The following is a 22430-nucleotide window of genomic DNA, read 5'->3' as shown; positions in this document are numbered from 1 at the left end:
CGCCAGAGTACCAAGACAACTAAAGGAGATCAAGGGGATATAAATTGGAAAGGGAGAAGTCAAAGTATCATTATTTGCAGATGTCATATACTTATGTAATCCCCAAAATTCTACCAGAGAACTCTCATTGCTGACAAACAACTTCAGCAAAAGTGGCAGGATATAAAGTTAAGTCAAAGAAAAAAATCAGTAGCCCTAGTTTATACAAATGATAAAGGGGCTGAGAAAGAAAACAGGGAAACACCACCTTTCACAATAGCCATAAATAATATAAAATATCTCGGTGTATCTCTAACCAAGCAAATAAAAGACCTGTATGATAAGAACTTCAAGTCCCTGAAGAAAGAAACTGGAGAAGATATCAGAAGATGAAAAGATCTCCCAAGCTCATGGATTGGTAGGATTAACTTAGTGAAAATGGCCATCTTACTAGAAACAATGTACAGATTCAATTCAATTCCCATCAAAATCCCAATACATTTTTTTAAACAGATCTTGAAAGAGAAATTCTCAATTTCATCTGGAAGAACCCAAAATCCAGGATAGTCAAAATAATTATGAACAATAAAAGAACTTCTAGAGGTATCTCCATTCCTGACCTCAAGCTGTACTACAGATCAATAGTGATAGGAAACTATATGGTATTGGTACAGAAACAGACAGGTTGATCATTGGAATCGATTCAAAGACCCAGATATAAACCTACACAGCTATAGACACTTGATTTTTGACAAAGAAGCCAAAACCATACCATGGGGAAAAACAACAAATGGTGCTGCTCTAATTGTCAGTCTACATGTAGAAGAATGCAAATTGATCCATATTTATCACCCTGTATAAAGCTTAAGTCTAAGTGGATCAAGGTCCTCAATATAATACCAGATACACTAGAATCTAATCGAAGAAAAAGTGGGGAATAGCCTTGAATACATTAGCATGGGAGAAAATTTCCTGACCAGAACACCAATGGCTCAGGTTCTAAGATCAACAATTCATAAGATAAATGGGACCTCTTTAAACTTAAAAGCTTCTGTAAGGCAAAGGACACTATCAATATGACAAAACAGCAGCCTACAGACTGGGAAAAGAGCTTCACTAAGCCTACATCCCACAGAGGGATAATTTTAAAAATATATAAATTATTCAAGAAGTTAGACTCCAAAAATATAACCCAATTAAAAAATGGAGTACAGAACTAAACAGAATTCTCAATAGAGGAATCTCGAATGTACAAGAAGCACTTAAAGCAATGTTCTAAGTCCTTAGTCATCAGGAAAATACAAATCAAAACAACTCTGAGGTTCCATTTTATATGAATTGAAATGGCTAAAATCAAAAACTCAAGTCACAGCAAATGCTGGAGAGGATGTGGAGAAAGAGGAACACTCCTTCATTGCTGGTTAGATTGAAAACTTGTACGACCACTCTGGAAATCAATCTGGTGGTTTCTCAGAAAAATGGAAATAGCTCTTCCTGAAGACCCAGCTATATCACTCATGGGCATATACCCAAAAGATGCTCCATCATACCACAAGGACATGTGCTCCATGTTCATAGCAGCCTTATTCGTAATAGCCAGAAACTGGAAGCAACCCAGATATCCCTCAACCAAAGAATGGATACAGAAAATATGGTTCATTTATACAATAAAATACTGTTCAGCTATTAAAAACAATACCAGCATGGATTTTGTAGGCAAGTAGATGGAACTAGAAAAAGGTATTCAGACCCCAAAGGACATATATAGCATGTAGTCACTGACAAGTGGATATTAGCTAAAAAGTACAGAATACCCATGACACAACCCTTAGGCTCAAAGAAGTTAAACAAGAAGGAAGGCCCAAGTGTCATTTAGAAGGGAGAACAAAATAGTTATGGAAGGCAGAGGGAGGGAGGGAATTGGATGGTAGAGGGGAGGGGGAGGAGAAGAGGGAAGCAGGATCAGGTATGGAGAGAGATGAGAGAGGCCTAGATCCCAGCAGTATGAATTGAAATATGCAGCTGCTGGGAGTGGAGGTGGGCAGGGGAACCTCTAGAAAGTCCCAGAGATCCGGAATAAGGAAGACTCCCAGGACTCAATGCAGTGACCTTAGCTGAAATGCCTGAAAGAGGGGATATGGAACCTGAAGAGACCACCTCCAGTAGCCAGACAGGACTCCCAGTAGAGGAATGGGGACACCAACACACCTATAAAACTTTTGACCCCAAATTGCTCCTGTCTAAAAGAAATGCAGGGACAAAAGTAGAGCTGAAGGAATGGCCCAACCTGGGATCCATTTCATGGGCAGGCACCAATTCTCACACTATTACTGATGCTATGTTGTGCTGCAGATGGGATCCTGGCATGGCTGTCCTCTGAGAGCCTCTACCCAGCAGCAGACTGAGACAGATGCAGAGAGCCACAGCCAAGCATGGGATGGAGGTCAGGGACTCCTATGGAGGAGTTAGGGCAAGGATTGAAGGAACTGAAAGAGATGGCAACCCCATAGGAAGACCAAAAGTGTCAACTAAGCTGGGTCCATGGGAGCTCTCAGAGACTAAGCCACCAAGAAAAGAGCATACACTGGTTGATCCAAGGTGCCAGCATATATAGAGAGCAGAGGCTGCCTTTTCTGGTCTAAGTGGGAGAGTATGGGCCTAATTGTATAGAGACTTTATGCCCCAGAGTGCTGGGCACCTGTTCAGAGGTGAAGGGAGTGAAATGGAGGGAAGAACTCTCTCTCTCTCTCTCTCTCTCTCTCTCTCTCTCTGTGTGTGTGTGTGTGTGTGTGTGTGTGTGTGACTGGGGAGGGGAGCAGCAGTTGGGATGTAAATAAATAAATAATGAAAAAGAAAAAAAATATGCTCCTAAAAGGAAGAACTGATATCATATATTTCTTTTTTATAAAAATATATTTACTAGCTGGGCATGGTGGCACACGCCTTTAATCCCAGCACTTGGGAAGCAGAGGCAGGTGGATTTCTGAGTTCAAGACCAGCCTGGTCTACAAAGTGAGTTTGAGGACAGCCAGAGCTATACAGAGAAACCCTGTCTCGAAAAACCAAAAAAAAAATGTGTGTGTGTGTATATATATATACACACACACACACACACACACACACACACATATATATATATTTACTTACTATTATTATTGTGTCATGTTTGCATACTTGACGTGTGTGTATGGGGCAGTACATGTTACTGAGTGTGTGGAGGTCAGAGATAACTTTGTGTAATTGATTTTCTCCTTCTCCTTTTCACCTGAGTCCCAGGGATGAAACTCAAGTTGCTAGGCATGTGTGCCAAGCACCTATGTTTGTTGAGCCATCTTGGCAGCCCTTATATACATCTTTGTATCTTTGACACCAAGCACAGCGTCAACCTCAAAGTTATGGCATAAAATGAGTGTTGTTGAATAAACTAATTGTTTATGAGAAGGTAAAACAGAAATTTACCGTTCCCATCAGAATTTGATTCTTCGTGTCTTTGGAGTAAATGTTCTTTGCCATAAACCTATAGGAATAGAGAATTAGAAAGAAAACATAACATATTATAAACATGAAACTGGGGTATGTTTCTTATATGATTATGATATGAATGTTTAACAAACATTTCTTATTTTTATAGGTTTAAAATGGGCAAATTGTTTCATAAATCCAAACTTCTGGTGTTGTTAGCAACACTACTCTCTTGCAACAATAAATATCAAGAAAAAGCCAATATTTTTTCACTACTAAAAAGTTTTATTTCTTACACAGAACTAATGTATCATAACGAAGAGAAAAAATGTTAAATTAGAATTACTTAAACTAGAATTTGAGAGCATGAGATAAAAGAGTATGAAAGATCCTGACAAATGTAAAAGGTCATAGAAGCCCTGAAATTGGCAAAATAGATTTCATTGNTAGCAGAACTAGCTTCACTGATTTAGAAAAATAGAGGTGCACAATGCTNTGGTCACTCCTTGAACCCTTGTGTCTGCCAATGTTTTGACCGTTCCTTGAACCCATGTGTGTGACCACTGATGAAGCCCATTGCCAGGTGTTTGTGATATTGGTTGCTGGGGAAGAGTTGGAAAATCTCCCCAGCAACCACAGCTGGGCCAATCCTGAGTTGCTGCACCTGCACCAGACTCTTTCCTTGTACCCCTCCCATACCCATTTCTTGAGAATAGACATTGTTTAGATCTGGAAATCCCCTAATCCCCCCTTCTCCTTTCGCCCCTGAGGGCCTATAAAAACTGAGACCCCTTTCCCCTCGTGGTTGACTTCTCTACCCCCACGTGAGATATGAGTCATCCCCAGAGCTCTGGCTTTCCCCGAATAAATCCTCATGTGGTTTGCATCAAGCTTGGTCTCTCGTGAGTTCTTAGGTGTCTGCTATTGATACGAGGCCTGAGTGAGGGGCTCCTCTCGGAGTCTTTCAAGTATATATATATATATATATATATATATATATATATATATATACATACATACATACATACATATATATATGTGAAAAACTACCAATAAATTTCAGAACTGTGCTTATATATAAAAGATAATATTGTTAAGAGAATATTTTCTTGAACTTTATAAAGATCTCTAATAAAACAATGGAAACCATAAACAAATCATTTTCTCTTTTGAGAAGAAATGCAAATCTGGCCTGGCCTAAGAGATACGCACTGGACTTTTGACTGTGAACCTTGAATAATCTACAAATTGACCAAAACCAGTTTTGACATTTCCAAGGTGTTTTTGTTTTTGTTTGTTTGTTTGTTTGTTTTTTTTGCTTAACATTATAAAGACTTTTCTAAAAGAAAAGAGGAAAGGAAAGATAGTGAAAGACATTTGACAGCATGCAGTGCATTATAGTTCAGTAACACTAGATTATTAAAGTAAAGTTAATGCTAGCATCTATGATTCTAGAGCTCTGAGTGCAGCCTGGCCAACAGAAAACAAAACCTTCTCTCAACAAAACAAGAGAAATAATATAAAACAACACACAATAGAACACAATATACCAAATAATTAAAACACAAAATCTATTTCTTTGCATATATAATTGGCAACAGATATTGACACTTCTAGAGAAATTTTAATCCAGCAGCATGGCTACTCTGATAAGAGATCACATCTAAAGACCTAGATCTTTGTGATCTGGCTAGAATACAGACACACTATACACTTTTAATCCTCCTGTTGGAATCCTTTAGTACACAACTTTAATCCCAACCAATGTTGTCTAATTGAGGGGCAGATAAAGTGGTGAATCAGAGAAAGATTTGACAGAATGAGTCAGAGATAGGATACACCCAGATCTCAGGAGAGCAGTCAGGAAAGAGAAGCACAGGGAGAGTCAGTGAGTTGGGAGTCAGTGCAGTGGAGTTGAGTTCATTCATGAGTTCATGCAGTTCAGAGCAGGTCAGCTGAGGCAGTTGAAGCCAGAGAATAAGGAGATTAGAACAAAGTGCCAGAGTAAGTTTGAGGCCAAGCAGGAATTCAGTGAGAAGTCAAGAGGAGCCAAATTGAATCAGTCGGTTTGGAGAAGAGTTTGAGCCAGAACAGCTGAGTTGAACCAGACAGCAAGAGTTCAGAAAGAACTAGAAAGGGTGAGTTTATTCAGCACTAAGCCTCTGAGACTACAATTATATCAAGCAAATAAAAGTTACTTTTACAGCCACTAACTATGGAAATGAAGAAAAGGTGAAAATAAAACTTGTGAGGTTGAAGAGCTGGCTGGGGGCGTCTCCTCTGACTACATAGAGTTGTCCAACCCCCACTACTTTTTGGTTGATTGCTCTCATGTTTTCAACCCTGCCAGGGGCACAGTTTGCTCTTCAGGTGAATTCTTAAAAAAAATCTCCTTTGAATGGGCAGGTCTAGAAACTGTGTGTGAGGTCTGTTCTGAGTTCTTCAGGGCTCCTCCCAGCTGTCGCCCCAGTTCTCCTACAAAGTAGCCAGGATACAGTTTAGAATGTGTTTCTAATCAACCTCTCCCAATCTCTGCCCAATTTCTTTTTACCACATTTGCTCAGGTTTTAAGAATTTAATAAGATTTAACTTTCTATATCCTCTGTCACAAATGGAGTAAATTCTTTGGGAAGAGATTAGGATGTTATCTGTTGTACTGCTTGGTTCTCTCTCAAGGCAAAAGATGCAAGTCTTAGTTCTGGATCTGGGGCTGGAGACAGTGGGACTCTTCTAAATGAAGCCTGGCTACAGTAGCTTCAGGTCTTCAAGTGCCTCTCCCTTACCTAAATTGATATGGTACAAGCTAAGGCAAGAATGATCAGGGCCCAGGTATTGAGTGGTACAGCACCAAGATAAAAGCTCTAGCCAAAGACTTAGGTTTGAGTAGCAGGATTGTTTGTCCTTTTCTCTGCACTCACCTTGAACTTGGCCTTAGTTAACTGGAGGCAAGATTAGCCATGCCTTGTTCCTCCTAGGAAGATATCTCTGGTAGCTGTGGGAGAGGTACCACTTATTTTCTTGGGCTGCAGTATTCTGCAGAATATTCTGTCTTTCTGAGCTAGGAGTGGGACAAGGACAGTTTGGATTCACAGACTTGCTATTTGCGATGAATCTGAGGAGTTTTGAACAGGTTCTTTCTCATCTCCTATGCACCCTTAGACTGTTAATGGTTGCTAATCATTAACTGTTAATCATCTGCACTCTTTGTTAAGGAGTCTTCCCAGTTTACTGCACACTTTGCTGCTTAGTTCATCTCTCAGCACCATTTACTTTCATTCATTCGTGTACTTTTAGATTTTCTTGTTATTTTTTCAATTTTCTTTTTAATATAATGGATGCATTTTTGTAAGCATTCTCAAATAATTTCAAAAGAGTAAATATAAATGAAATTCAACATGGCATATTAATAATACCTGCCTCTCACCTGTCAAGGATCGTTTGAGTTTTGTAAACAGCAAATAATATGACCAAAGTTCTATTTAATTTTTTTCTGAGGAAAAATGAGAACATGTGACTGTCCCCTCTCTTACATTCTCATTTAAAACACTCTCTTCCATTAATCAAGATTTACCTCTTGCGTGTTATTCTGGCAGTTTGCTAGGATGGCATTTCTTTCCCTCTTTGTTTTCAGATACTTTTTCTTGTTTCTTGCCTGGTAAAAGAGTATTTTAAATTAGTATTCAATGACCATATCAAAGACAATATAAATACAGACATTTGAGACTCACTTCCTAGGAATTGGCATAGTGCCCCATTCCTTCCCACTCACCACAGCTGAGCACACTAGATATAAGCAAAGCAAACACAAGATTCTATGAAAAAGTAATTGGGGTTTTAGAATTGTTTCCTATCCCCAGGAGCAGAGATTACTCCATATCTGCACAATAAAAAACTTGTGGTTCTTGCATAGCATGCCCGCAGCTTTGGTTTTGATCCCCAGAACACATGCAGGCAAACCCAGAATTATTTTGGTTCTATGACTGTTAATGTACTACCCATTCTTCATTCTAAAATGGTAAGTCTATTATAATTTCTGTTCCATTATTGTGGGTGTATGTTAAAAACTTGCCTTATTTTACAGGTTCTGATCCAGGCCTGGTGAAGGTCATGATGAGGGGGGACCAATAACCATGCCTGGATGAGACTCTGGGTATTTTGGAAAGGGTACAAATATTAATAAATTTACCATTTATTTAGCAGGAAGTTAATCACTGTGGCCTAGAGGTGAACTGTGGAAAGCTAAACCACTGCTTCTAAACGTTTTGTCCTCTGTAGTAGGGTTATGAACCCCTAGCCTTTGCTATGAAACCCTGTAGAACCTCTCATGAAAAGTGGAATATCTCTCCATTCTCTTGATGTTGAGCGTGTCTGGCTATGTGACTTACTGTGCCTAGTGGAATGTTAGTGAAGATGGTCTATGACGTGGTTATAATAAGATCGAAAGATGGTTGCTGGAGAAAGCGTGGCTGTCAATGGGCTGATATTGTACAACCATTCTTTTTATACTAGGGGCTTTCATCATGGGGGTTTTACACTGGGCACTCTCTAGTTGAAGGAAATAAAAACCATATTATTTAATAGAACTAAATCTGAATTCTGAAAACAACACCATAGACCTTATCATTCTTATCAAAGTCAATCTTCAGATCCCAAGAATGAGAAAATAAAGGCTTACTATAAATTGCTAGTGTTTTGCAGTTATCTGTCACACAGTGAAAAGCTTATTCCCCAACTTTCTTCTTATGTGTCATCTCTTTCTTTAGTAAGCTCATGCAAACTGCGATCTCCATAGACACTCTGTAATTGCTTCCTTAGGCATCTATCCTCATCTATGGAGTCATAGATTTTACCTATTTGTTGTGTCACTCTCAAAGCTAGGATATAGGAAGACACAGGGATAGGTTATCTGACTCATTGTTTTCACTGCTCTGCTCCTAGGACTCAGGCAGTGCGCCTCGTACATAGTGTGAGTCCAATAGTAAGAATAAATGTGTAATTAAATTTATGAATATTGGGTTAATAAACAAGTGAGTTAAATTAGGTCACCATATCTGACATTAACAAGTAGTATGACATTTTAAAATTAACTTCACTCCTTGGATATTAATATTTTCATCTATGAAATAAAAGGATTGGAATAAAAATTCTAGAATTTAAAGATAATGCACATAATAAGAAAAAACAATTATTACTATACAGTAATGATAAAAGCACAAACCTTCTTCTTGGTTGTTAGTAACAATATCAGTGTACCTGCTTAACATATCCACACTGAGGCTAAACTTTTAATCATACCTGAGAGGTCACCTTGAGAAGGTAAGTCTGAGTGTCATTGGACTCTGAGCTGTCAGAGCCTCGACTACTAAAACAAGAAAACAATAACAATTACAGTTTTCAGAATGTAAAATTTCCATGTCACTTCTACTTTATCATCTTATTCGAATGTACAGTCCTAATTAAACAGAGCATGATATTTACAAAAGTTCTTTATTATTTGGTGGTCTCATCCAATTTAGAAATGGTATTTCTACTTTCTCAATGTACAGAAGGTATAACTGTTTGGGGTTGTGCTGCTGCAATGTAAGCGCCCTGGAAGGAGGATTGCTTTATTATTATGTCACCTGGTACACTGTGAGACTCACTGTTCTTTGTTAATAAGGAAACACATAAGCGATGGATCTGTGTAGTTCTCCAGCTCATATGGCTATCATTGGCTCTTAAAATTAATTTTACATCACTAGATTTCAATTTTACCTAAAGATAATTTAAAAGATAATTCAAAAGAATAGGACCTCAAGGAAAAAAAAAGGTCAAACACAAATCTATTTCTAATTATAATTGCTTAGTACAGTGGCAGCAAATTTATTTACTTGAGTGATAAGTCATGGAAGGAAATGTTTCTGGGTTGTATTTTTGATATATTATTGTTAATAAATAGATTTTACTTTTTAAGAATAGTTTCAGGTTTACAGAAGTGCATAATAGATATTTCACAGTTCCCTCCTGCACAACTTCCTTTACTATCAGCTTCTTATGCTACATGGGAATTTGTTACAATTGATAGCAAATTTATTGTTTAGTAGCTGACTTAAATTCTGTAAGTTTTGAAAACTTTATAAAGACATGTATCTTTCACCACAACAGCATCAAACAGCTTCACTGACTCAAAAATCCTGTTTGATTATCCATGATTCTGTCTCCAGAGAACCCCTGGCAACCACTGACCCTTCCTTTCTCCCTCTAGCTTTGTCTTGCCCATCATGTCACACAGAGTACATACAGTGCATAGCTTTATCAGGAGTCTTTCATTTCCCAGGATTGCTACCAAGACTGAGGCAGACACGTTAGAGGCAAACTCCTAGATTGATATACCACTAAAGTGCCATTTCCTTTATTTCAACCAAAGGTTTTTTGAACAAAGTTAGATAAGCCTAGAGGCATTTCTGTGCACTATCTTTGAGATGAATCTGAGCATGTTTGCTACCTTTAGGATGCAAATTGAACATGTCTTGTCTGCCGTTTTTCCCTTTTCATATCTACTACATGACCCCAGGCTACAAATGCCCCAATGTCTCTGCCATCATTCTTTCGTGAAGCATGACATTAAACTGAGCATGGTCAAGAAATCTACTCCTTAACTGAGCATGCTCAGGGAAGTCCATCCTTATAGTGCTTTCTTATATTAATCTTTATAGGCTTTCTAAGTAAAACTCCCACACTGCCTTTAAGGAAGGCATTGCTTTTGGCTCTCCGTACCTGCTAGAGATAGCAAATCTTTCTCAGTTATTATTTCTTGGCCATGGTTTGTTTTGACTTTGTTCTCATCGAGATGAAACCCACTTGATGTGGTTGCCATATGGACTCAAGTTTCTGTTCTGTTATATCTTTATGGTTTGACAACTCACTTATTTTTAATCATTGAATAATAGTGCATTATATGGACACACTTAAAAAAAAGTCATCCATCTATTGGAAGACATCTGGTTGCTTCCAGTTTGGGCAATTATAAATAAAGCTATTATGAATACTGTGTGGACTTTTTTCACTTTGTTTGGTTTAAAACCCAAGAACCAAGGATGAGCTAGTATGTAGTAGTTTCATGACCCAGTCATGCAATTATGGCACATCTGTCTAAGGGTAGAAAATCCACAGGACAATTCTAGTGTGGCTACATTTTTTACATGGTTAAGATGGCATAACTCCTTATTGTAGTGCAAGTTACATGAGTGATAAGATACGCAATCAAGCCTGAGACATCTGAGAGAGGAGCAATCCCAGTGACCAATTTCTTCTAAATGGTATGGAGTGATATGTCTTCTTGATGAATGGCATCTATCATACAAGTATGAGGTTACCCCCAAATGCTGATGGACTAGAAATTACAGTGGCAGCCTTGAAAGTAGCATGCAGTAGACAGTAGGAGGGTGGTAATTGCAGGTGGTGGGAGAAGGAGGAGGTAGTGAATCACTTACAAATTTGGTACCCGAGCAGACCTAAGGCCTAAATTCCAGCAGGGAGAGCGAGTGCTATGCTTTCATGGATTTCATCTTTACAAAGCAAGGGCCAAAAGGACAAACAAGGGGAATATTTCATACATCGCACTGGTTGGAACAGAAATTGGGATGAATGGGTTCCAGAAAGCAGAGCTCTTAAATACATGGACACAAATTTGCAGAAACAGAGAACTTTAAAGGCCAATTAATCAGGAGCAAGGCACTCGGAGGGCAAGAGGAGAGGGGCTGGCTGCTCCTGGTAAGACGACATCTGGCCTGCAGTGAAAAAATGACATGACAACAAAAAGGGACAGGCAGAAACCTCCAGGAAATGGAGATGGTGACAGTACCATGAGACACCTCAGCCTCCTGGGAAGAGGGCCCAAGTAGATCCAACTATTGGAGATGAAGACAAATTTATGGACAGGGTTGAAGTTAAAGATTCCTGAAAGCTGACACCACGGCTGTGGATGACTGGGGCTTGATCACCAGGCAAATAAGCTCAGTAAATGTGGTGCTCCATGCACCTAGGACATGGGTGCATCAGGGCGATCTGTGAGAATTTCAGCATACTGCAGTCTCTCAGATTTTCATGATTTCCTCAAGTACCTGGCGAAGCCTTCTGCACCTTTGTTCAGGGCCAGTGATTACGAAGTGGCTCCTCCTGAGAGTCATCGGAAAGCCGTGTGAGGGGCGTGCTCTCCCTCATGTTTGGGTCTCTGCAAACAGAGTTTGGCTCTTAGTCCTTCTGTACAAACGATGGACTTTGAAGATGTTAGTGCACAGCAGACTTGCTGTTTGTTTCTTGTTTGATTTTAAACAGAGAAAATAGAGGGCACTGCTTTTCTATTTCTATTTCTTTTTTTTTTTCCCACTTCAAAGTTTCTACCGGTGTATTTGATAATGGACAACAGATGTGGTATAGGCAGTGGTCCTCAGTCTTCCTAATGCTGTGGCCCTTTAATACAGTTCCTCATGTGGTGGTCACTCCCAATCTTAAAATTATCTTTTGCTTTATGATATTTCTGGGGTCCTGACCCATACAAGTTGAGAAACAGTGCTGTAGAGCGTTTTACTGCCTAGTGGACATAGCTCCTTTTTAATGCTAGTAATGTTCCTTTGACACTATGCACATTTATAATATGTGTTACTGCTCATTGACAAAATGCTGATTCCTAGTGCCTAAGGTTCACTTTAGTGTATGCAACTGAACACACATACACTTATGCTTTTCTGCTAATAGTGCTTAAGAGCCCATTCTTTGTAAGTTAGCCATGTTGTTCCTTAGGCATGTTATCTGTGCTCAATTGTTGCAGAATTGTGGGATAATGGTTTTTGTATTTCTGTCTAATGTGTGTTTTAATGTGTTACATGCAATGCATTGTGTAACTACGGTTTTATAGAAAAGTCACATCTGTAGGAGTTGTTTTCAGATCTACAGTAATTTTTTTCTTTTAATTTCAAAAATAGAAAAAAGTATCATGTATGGGACAGGACTGTACTGAGGGTGTGACATCAGTTGTGTGGCCTTTGCTGTGGGTAAGACAAGCAACTAAGACTGATATGTCTGTCCATAGAGAATGTGCCAAACTCAGGGAGGAATTTTAAGTAGAAGACACATGGGTGCTATTTTTCATGTTAGTTATGATTTTGCAGGGAAAATGGAAAATATGAGAGAATAAGCTGAAGTGATAGAAGATAGATCTACCTTTAGCATAGACGGGAACAGTATGAAAATGAAGGCCTTAATAATGACCTTTATAGGAAACATTACGATTTTTAGCAAATATTCTGCATCTGAACACTATTGTCTGCCAATCAAATATGATGAGCCTGTTCACCTGCCTTCTAACTCTTTTGTGATCATGTACATTGATTACTGATATGGAAGGAGATTTCACGTTTTCAGTGTGCAGTGGCTACAATGGGAACTCACAAAAGGTGAGGTTGCTGGGAGTAAGTGACTGTTGCTGTGGAATAGTGACTCCACGCTATATAATTCCATTTAAGGCTCAGGGGACAGCACAGAAGAGACGATGGGACGACTGTAAGAGCCAAGGCAAACGACAGAGTGTTGTAAAGCTATTTCCTGTGAATTAAAACATTTCTCTTGGAAGGAGATTTATCGGGTTCAGGAAGCTAAGGCCCAGGGAGGTCCTGAAACCTACAAGGCTCAGGAAACTCAGAACGTTACAAAAGCCACAACCCCTACTTCAGATTTGCTAAGAAGTCAGCTTCTGGGAAGGAGGCTTTCTTTAGTAGAGGTATCAGCAGAAGTGGTCAGGGGCCACTATGGATGCAACTTTGGTGAGTTGTCACCTGTGCTGGGAAGGGCCTTTGGTGCTGCAGCAGCCTTTGAGGCACATAGACTTTGGTTAGTAATTTCAATATGCGTTCACAGGCTCACCAGCTAAACTCAAGTCAAATGATTCCTTGGTCTGTATTGGGGCCCTCTCTAGGATGAATATAACTTTATTCACACCTCCCCAGGAAGAGTCACTCAAAATAATCCCACCCAAAAGAGAGGTCCTATGTTCCCACATTTGCCAGGATTTTGGATTTTAAGAAATTCTAAAAATGTTTGTTGTGGTATTTCATTGTTTTAATTTGCAATTTCCTAATGATGCATATTAAATTTTCATTGGGTTTTTTCCTTTATTAGTTTTAAAACTTATTCTTTCATTGTTTTAGATCTTAAAACATGAATAACTGTACATTTTCTATCCTTATTCCATAAAAAAGATATTATTCTTCCTATATAAAACTTTTGTGTGCTTGTTTCTTTTTACAGACTATCAGTATATACAGATTTTCCTTATTTCTGCACAAAATTCCACAGTCTCAAATCTATCACTGTTGATGGACTATTTGAGAATGACATATAGTTTTAATGGCAATTCTAAGCCAGCACAAAAGAAGTAAGATCAAGTATTTTAATGTACAAAGAAATCTTCTATTATCTAGCACCATAAAACATGACACAAATAGAGTATGCTGTCTAGAATGATTCTTGTTTTTTGAGAAAGGGTATCAGTATGTTGTTCAGGCTGGCCTAAAATTTATCATCCTTCTGCTTTGGATTCCAAATCCTGAAATTGTAGCGATGTACCATCATGCCTAACTAGAACTGCTTTTTAAACATATTGGCTCTCTGAAAAATTGAGATAGTATTTTCTTTTCCTATCTCCAATATGCTTATCAAGAAGAATCTATAAAATGTGGAATTATCTGGTTAATATCTCTCCTTCTGGAAACTGTATAAAACCTAATACATAATTATGAAGCTTCACTCGTGAAGTGCACTAATACCCTGCATCCTACATACGCATATCTATCTTTAAAACAGAGGAACGTGAAAATTACTAAATGCTTTTACTTGCGAACTGAAAAGGGTTCAGAAGAAAGCTTCCAAATAGTTGTGGAACTTAGTATGTATAAGGCATTGTTGTAGTTTGATTAAGAAAGCAAGAGCACACTAGCAGCAATAGGTGAAAATATGTGAAGAAGAACTGTAACAATAAGAACTAACAGAAGAATCAGTGGAGAGAACTTAGCATTTGTGACTGACAGACTGGACAAAAATTGTATCACTATTCACACATGGTTCTTAAGTCATGAGTAAAATTCCATTAGATTATCTGAAACCTAATAGTTACTGCATAACTAACAATAGAAAATAGATATAAAATAGTACTATTTTTATGCACTGTCATTCACTTTTAGAAGAATAAATATTAAACAGAAAATGGTATTCTCATAAGGCAATTAGAATTCTCGTCATAGACTTCCCTCTTGCTCATGTCATAAAATTTAGGTTGTTTTCTCAAGACAAGGCTTTATTAATTATTATTAAAAATTGTTGATATTTTTATTTGAAATGTCAAGTCAGTATTAGACAATATTTAACTTTCTGCCTAATTGTGACATCCTTCTATATAACTTCAGGAATTTCTTACACGATGAGCCACTCAAGGTCTACAGTAAGTCACCCTCAGCCTACCTGATTATATTATGTTTTAATATCTCTGTCCTAATAGTCTCCTGTCCTTCTCTCTCTAGAAGAATAATAATGAGCAAGGTCCAGGGCAAAGACAAAGACAAACTCTTAAAAAGTCACAGTCCCAGCAACTTAATTGGACCTTATCTGTTATAGTTCTCTCTCATCTTCCAATTGTCTGAAGTTTTGAATCCATCAATAGAATGAACTGTTACAGCCCTCTTGTTCTAATCAATCCTCTCTTCAAATGTCCCTTAAATGTACAGTCACAGGTAAGCTTTACTAATCTTTTAGATGTCTCTCAAGAAAGTCAATTTAACAATCAGCATTAATCTCACAATAGTCAACTGATAGCCAACCGAGGTATCAATGGTACATAATAGGGAAAGGATAACCATTCCAGCAGATGGTTCTAGGAAACTGTATATTTACATTTACAAGAATGAAATTGCAAATAAATTTATAATGCAAATACAAAACTCAAACTGATGTAGCAGCTTCCATTAAAAATAGTATGGAGGTTCTTTAGACACTAAAATATAGTAGCAGTAGGTGATCTGATAGTAAATCTGGCTGATACAAATGATATACCATCACTGGACATCAATCCAAAAATCTAAATCTAGCGCTGACAAGTTGATAGTACTAACATATTTAATGCAACATTTTCCAAAATAGTACCCAATCTATCTATATTAGGTAGCTAAAATAGTCTAATTCATAGCATCAGAGGATGGTGGTTATTAAGAACAGAAGCAAAAGAAATGCAAGTTACTAATTAATAGACATGAAGGTCAGTTAAGGAGTAAGTTCTAGAATTCCATATACAATATTGTACTGTAGAACAATCATCAGCAATGACATTGTCAACTTAAAATTTCATTGACTGTAGGTCTCTTTTAAGAGTTCTTAACATCTGAAATTTAATTGTAAAGAGCAAGTGTACTACTCCACTGTCTAAGGGAACAAATAAACCCAAATCAAAACAATCCTGAGAGAACAGCTCTGAGAGAAGCCCCTTCTGCATGACGTGAGTGTTTCACCATCTGGTCCTGGGCAATACGACTCTTGGGATTTTAGATGTGAGACCTACAACACTATACTGGGCATGCTAGAAAGGGCACACATAGTAAAACAGTACAACAAACTGTACTTTTACATTGGCAATCACAATGCTTGATTCTTACTCAAAGGAGATGAGAATGTATCACAGAAGAACTTGCAGAAGGATGCTTATAGAAGTTTTATTTATGATGCTGACACTTGGCCGCAAATAAGTATTCTTCAGTTGAGTGGATAATTCTGGTATATTCAGACAATGCTTACTATTTACAGCTAAAAAATAAATGTGCCGTTGCACCATGAAAAGAACAGAGGAATTTTGTAAGCATGTAAGTAGGTGATAGAAGGCAGTTTGAAAAGCTTATATGCTATACACTTCATGCCAGATGACACTCTGGAAAAGGCAAAACTGAGTAGACAATGATAGAGAGCTGTGGTTGCCAGTGGTTAAGGTAGAAAGAATAAACGGAGGCATGAGGCCACACAGTGAAGATACCCCGTTTTATACTATGATGGTAGGATACATGTCATTATAAATTTGTCCAAATCCACAGCATGTGAAACTACTTTCTGACTGGAGTATCTGCTAATGTGGACTATGGACACTGGGTGACAACTGGGTGTTAATAAAATTCATTGAAATATCACTCTGGGATGTTGATAACAGGAGAAGAGGCCCTGGATGTATAGGAATAGGGGAGGGGATATATGCTAAACCTCTCTAATGTCTACTTGGTTTTGCTGTAGATATAACATTTTCTAAATGATAAATAGAGGCAATGCAAAACAATTTGGGGTGTCTTTCACATATAGTAAACACATGGCAAATGACAGTGCTTATTATTGAATAAATCAAGTGAAGCCTTGATATAGTTGACCAAGATAATGCACTTGTGAAAGCTTTCCCTAATATGAGTCAGAATTTTCTGTGTGGAACTGACAGTAATATCCAAGTAGTATAAAAATAGCTCAGTAAAAGAGTGTAACAAATTATGTCAATGTTCTAGACTTACCTAGACTCTACATCCAAAGAAATTTCTACTAGAGAAGCGTCTGTGTTATCAGAGACTCTTTCGGAGCTCATATGTTTTTCCATTTCTTCTAATTCTTTCAAGCACTGATAATACTAAGAAAAAATATAAATGAGTTCATTATAAGAATAACATTACTTTCTAATTAAGCTAATTGAATATTTAGATGTATCAATAGTAATAGTCACAGGGTGATTACTACATACACCCAAACTCAGAAAACCATTAGACTATTAAAAAGGGAAACCTGCTGTAGGACAGCAGACGGACCATTTATGTGATAGCCTGAATCTGATACTTATCCAAATTGAATTGACTTACTTTGCTCCGGTCAGGATCACAGTAGTCCAATAGAGAATCACAAAAATGATATCCCATCGACTCTAAGTCTTTTGTGCCAAAATGAGTGCCTCGTTTATTGCCTAAAACATCACAAAATTGATTCACCTTGGAGAATGAGGTACTAATTTTTCTTGTTATGATAAGTCTAAATTGTGAGACATTATAAATAAAACACAGGAATGATTCCACATTCTGTCCTTTCAATTTTCTACTCTGGAGTAGGTCAGTTAATAGCTTAATGCTTTTGCTCATTTCTTTTTGGGGCAAAGCTTATTCAAAGCTTATGTGTTGTGAGGCAGAAAAAAAGTTAGTAAGACAGTTTTAGCTGTGGTTACCAAGTATTAACAGTGATGGTAACTACTCTGAGAAAAATTCCATGAGAATATTTTTCGTTATTATGAATGATGTTACCTCAGTTTAAGGTCACACAAAAAGCTAGGGGATCACTAGGCATGGCGACATATGCCTTTAGTTCCAGCAACTCAGAAGGCAGAGGGAGACTTAGAAGACAATTTTGAATTTGAGGTAAATCTAGTCTACATAGTGAGTTCCAGGACAGCCAGGGCTATGAAGAGACTATGTCTCAAAACAAAAACAAAGAACAAAGAAAAACCTAGGTAGAAATTACAAATGTGAGTTTCCAGCATTTTCCTTTTTCAAAATGGAAACTATTCTTTTATGTTTCCTAAACTTACCTTGAACTCAAGGTCTGCCTGTCGTTGTCTCTTTGAGTGCTGAAATTATAGGTAGGTACCATCATACAACCTAGATGTGAAACCTTTTCTAAGAGTGTTAAAGACATTATAAAACAGAATATTTTGACTTCATTAGTACATGCTCAGTATGATAAAGATATTCCTTATGAGAGAATACAGAGCATGGCTCCATTTCTAGTTGCAGGAACTAAAGGCTCCCTTTCAAATATAAGTTGACAACAACTAATGAGTGAATGAACCAACCAACCCAAGAAATAGACAAGGCAAAATACCCAGTCTATTTTTGCTATTTGTTGATTTGCAATCAACAAATCAAATAAAATCATTTAGAGCATATTGCTTTTCCTTGACATCATTAGGAATTCCCGTTTTTAAAAACCCGTAAGAACAAAAAGAACAACTATTTGTTGTACATCCCAGAACATTCTTTTATAAACAAAGGGACATGATGATATGAGATACCCCACAAGAGAAGTTTATTTATCTTGCTTATAGGACTGATCAAATATAAGTGTGCAAGAACATGCTCACTACTGAACTGCCCTAATCATTAATCTTACAGCAAAGCCTAGCTTTGATTCACTGTTCCAGAAGAGGTCATCAAGGACATTTACCCAGAGTAGATCCGCAGAAGGTGGCCTCCAGCGTGAAGCTGTTCCTGATGCCCATCTTCCACATTACAACCCTTCCTGTCCCCTCTTTGCTTTTCTGAACGTTAAACTTGCAAGCTGAGAAGGAAAACTGAGAAGCAGTGGTTAAAAATGACACATGTACTTTTTGGGAAGAGTGTAAGAAGGAACAAGTAGGTAGTCTCTTTTCCTTCATTATTGTTACACTCAGATACCAGGGTCAGCTTCTTTTTCTTTGATTTTATTGTTACATACAGATACATATTAACAAATATAGGGGGGACATGGATGGGGTTCAAGGGAGAGGAGCTGGGAGCAACTGGAGGGAAAAAGGAGGGGAGAAAGTGATAGAATTATATTCCCATTAAGTGGATAAAAAAGAACAAAAATTAAATGGAATCTCTGCAAATATTGTAATTCTCAAAGCTGAAGGTGCTATGTTTTATTTCCTGATCAATTAAAAATAACTATTTTTATTTTATTGTTTGAGACAGGATTTCCTGTAGCCTAGGGTGACCTCTAATTCCCTGTGTGGTTCAGACTCTACTTCCAAGCTGGGAAACAACTCATTTTAAGGATGATGTATTTATATTTCAAGAAATAGAAATTGTAACCCCAATAATAAATATACTTTTATCATCATAGAACATGTCCCAAATAAGCTTACTAAGCTTTGCTACTATTAATTCAGGATGATATAATTTTAGGAACAGTTCTTGTTTCATTGCTCGCTTTTTTTCTTTTTTGAGACGGTGTCTTGTTATATAGCCCAGGATAGCCTCATACTCACGGCAATCATCCCTGGTGAGATTACAGATGTGTGCCACTGCACACAGAATCTTGAATTTTTAGTATGTTCTAGAAATTCTGCATGTTTCAGAATGAAGATTCATATGGTAGATTTCCAGAAATAGAATGAGTCTTTGCTTTCATATGAAAGACCTTGTAGAGATGTCTTGAAATACTGTTTATAAAGAGATCAATGTTGTTTTGGTTTCTTTTACTAAGACAAGTTTCTACCAAGAGATTGAGGGATTTGCTTTTTAACACACGGTTTATTTGTGTCCATTCTGTGAATTGTAATGAGCGTAGAGCTTCACTTAGTCACTAGCATCACCACTACCACAACTGGACACAGCAGCTCTCTCCCTGCTCCCTTCCTGCCCAGTCTCTTTTAACTCCCCTCATGCTATTCCTTGCTGCCACACTCTCCTGCCATCACACTTCTCTCTTTGTCACTATGTTATTGTGTTTTCATGACTACCCTCTAAATGGAATTGTGTTGGCAACCTTTTGAGACTGGCTTCCTTACTTTAGTATAATACTTTTTGAGATTTATCCAAGTTGTTGCATGTAGAAATGTTCATTCTCTTTTATTACTGAGGGAATTCCGTTGTGTGCCTATACTATATAAAGTCTATGTTTAGATTGTTTCACTTTTAGTAATTAAAGGAGTTCCTAGAAACAATTATATGTACAGGTTTACATATGGATGTAAGTTTTCAATGTTTTTCCCTATGGTTCATGCCTAGGCATGGGACTGCTTGGTCACATTATAACTGCACATTTAACTCTGTAAGCGAACTATTCTCTAAAATGTTGTGTCATTCAGTGTCCCTATGAACAAAGCATGTGAGTTCCTGCTGCTCCAAATTCTTAGCACTGAGTATAGGTGACAATTCTTTCAAAGTAGTTGTACCTCCTCGTCATGGTTTTTTTTTTTTTTTCACTTGTAGCTACCTGATGGCTAATGAAGTTAAATGCCTTTTTCATATGCTTATTTAGAATTATATATTATTTTAAGAAGTATTGTGGTGATTTGAATGAAAATAGGTACCAAAAACCCTTAGGGAGTAGTGTTGTTGGAGGTGTGGCCTTGTTGGTATAGGTATGGCCTTGTTAGAGGAAGTGTGTTACAGGGAAGCTCACACCAGACCAAATATCACTCTCTTCTTGCTTCCTGCTCATAGATAGAGAACTCTCAGCTCCTTCTCAAACAGAATGTCTTCTTGCACATTGCCATGCTTCCCCTATGACAATAGTCGACTAAATGTCTGAATTTTAAACCAGCCCCAACTAATTGTGGCAAATGTGGCTACCCTGCCAAGCACAAGAGGAAGTATAACTGGAGTGCCAAGGCTAAGAGATGAAACACTACCGGGACTAGTTGGATGAGGCGCCTAAAGATTGTCTACCACAGATTCAGACATGGATTCCATGAGGGAATAACACCTAAACCGAAGAGGGCAGCTGTTGCAGCATCCAGTTCATCCTAAAGATTTCAATCAGTCAGAAAGTAAATGTTCTGGTTTAAAAAAAAAAAAAAAAAAGAGTTGCTGTGGTTATGGTATTGCTTCATAGCAAGAGAAACCCTAAGACAAGTCTATATCTAATGTCACTGCCATTTTATTGTAAAGCTGTTTTATTACTTAGTCTAACTCTGAGATCTATGCAAGATATGAGAGTATAGATATTTTCCACCTACAGTACTTTACATCTACTTACAAAGACCTTATAGAGGACAAAAATAAACTAATTTGAAGTAGTCTAATCTATCAGTTTATTAGGACTCAATGGTTCATGCACTTGGTAGACGGGCATATCAGCTTCTTTTCTAGTTGCTTTACTGCAATACCCGACAGAAGCAACGTTGAAAGGAAGGGTTTATTTTGGCTCACAGTGGAGTGTGCAGTCCACAAAGGTGGAAAGGCGTGGTGGCAGAAATTCGAGCGGCTGTTTACATTGCCTCCACTGTCGGGCAGCATAGGAAACCAATGCCTGTGCTCAACTCACTTGCTTCTCATTCAGTATGGGTCCCCAGCCCATGAGGTACTGCCCATATTTTGTTTGGGTTCTCTTACTCCAATTAAATTAATCTAGTTAAGCTTTCAAAGACATAACCAGAGATTTCTCTCTCCAGTGATTTTATGGCCTGTCAAGTTGGAAATTAATAGAAACTATCATAATGTTCAGGAACGTTTTGGCCATCTTCACGTGACAAAAGTTTTATATCTAACATTTAAGATGTGGGGTTTAGGTGGAGCCATCTGCATGTGGCTCTACCACTGGACCTGCTCTCGGTGTCTATGTGCTTCCCTATGCTCATTATCTCAATCACAATTGTATTATGGTATCTGAAAATCTGATAGTGAGATTTCTTTAACTTTTTTCCAAAATTGATTTGCTAGACCCAATTTCTTTGCATTACTTAGAATAACACAAATATATTTATATCTGTGAACAATTATGCTTTGATGTTTTTGGATTTGTGTTAATTCTATAAATACTGTGTTTATTGTCTCAATCCATAAATATAGTATATCTCTCTTAATTTGGATCTTTGTCAGCATTCTTAAGGTTTTAGCATAAGATTTACACATTTTGTTAGACTTACAGTTACTCATTATGAATTATGACAAAATAGTATTGTTTAAAATTTTAGCTTACAGCTATTTGACTATTTAAAAATCTGGACTGACCTTTTACCCTAACACACATTCTAAAATCACTTACTTATTCTAAAAGTTTATGTAGATTGAATTTCCTCTGTGGGCAAACATGGCTATATAACTTCTTTGTAGTGAGTCTGCCTTCTTCTTTTTTTTTTTTTTTTTTTTTTTTTTTCAGAGTTTCTCTGTGTAGCCCTGGCTGTCCTGGAACTCACTTTGTAGACCAGGATGAGTTGAATGTCCCTCAACTCAGGGACATTGAACTCAGGA

General features: G+C 37.6%; 1 protein-coding gene across 11 annotated transcripts in view; it reads right to left on the bottom strand.

Moving 5' to 3' along the window:
- The window catches only part of Agbl3 (ATP/GTP binding protein like 3), an 83237-nt gene that overhangs the window by 32238 nt on the left and 28569 nt on the right, over positions 1 to 22430 (bottom strand). For 8 of the 11 annotated variants that reach the window (XM_021164428.2, XM_021164429.2, XM_021164430.2 and 5 more), the window contains exons 9-14: positions 18697 to 18823; positions 17346 to 17446; positions 17007 to 17119; positions 8737 to 8803; positions 7013 to 7093; positions 3439 to 3496 (exon numbers count right to left, since the gene is read on the bottom strand). In XM_021164428.2, the coding sequence (XP_021020087.1) occupies positions 3439 to 3496; positions 7013 to 7093; positions 8737 to 8803; positions 17007 to 17119; positions 17346 to 17446; positions 18697 to 18823 (547 nt within the window). Of the gene's footprint in view, positions 1 to 3438; positions 3497 to 7012; positions 7094 to 8736; positions 8804 to 11148; positions 11654 to 17006; positions 17120 to 17345; positions 17447 to 18696; positions 18824 to 22430 lie in introns of those variants that run through there. The other 3 variants (XR_003836920.1, XM_029478392.1, XM_029478391.1) reach the window with 3 other exon arrangements.

This window comes from Mus caroli, chromosome 6 (genome assembly GCF_900094665.2).
Source record: "Mus caroli chromosome 6, CAROLI_EIJ_v1.1, whole genome shotgun sequence".
NCBI classification, from domain to species: domain Eukaryota; kingdom Metazoa; phylum Chordata; class Mammalia; order Rodentia; family Muridae; genus Mus; species Mus caroli.
The sequence above is the reverse complement of the archived record's forward strand: the minus strand, read 5'-3'. Positions and strand labels throughout refer to the sequence as shown.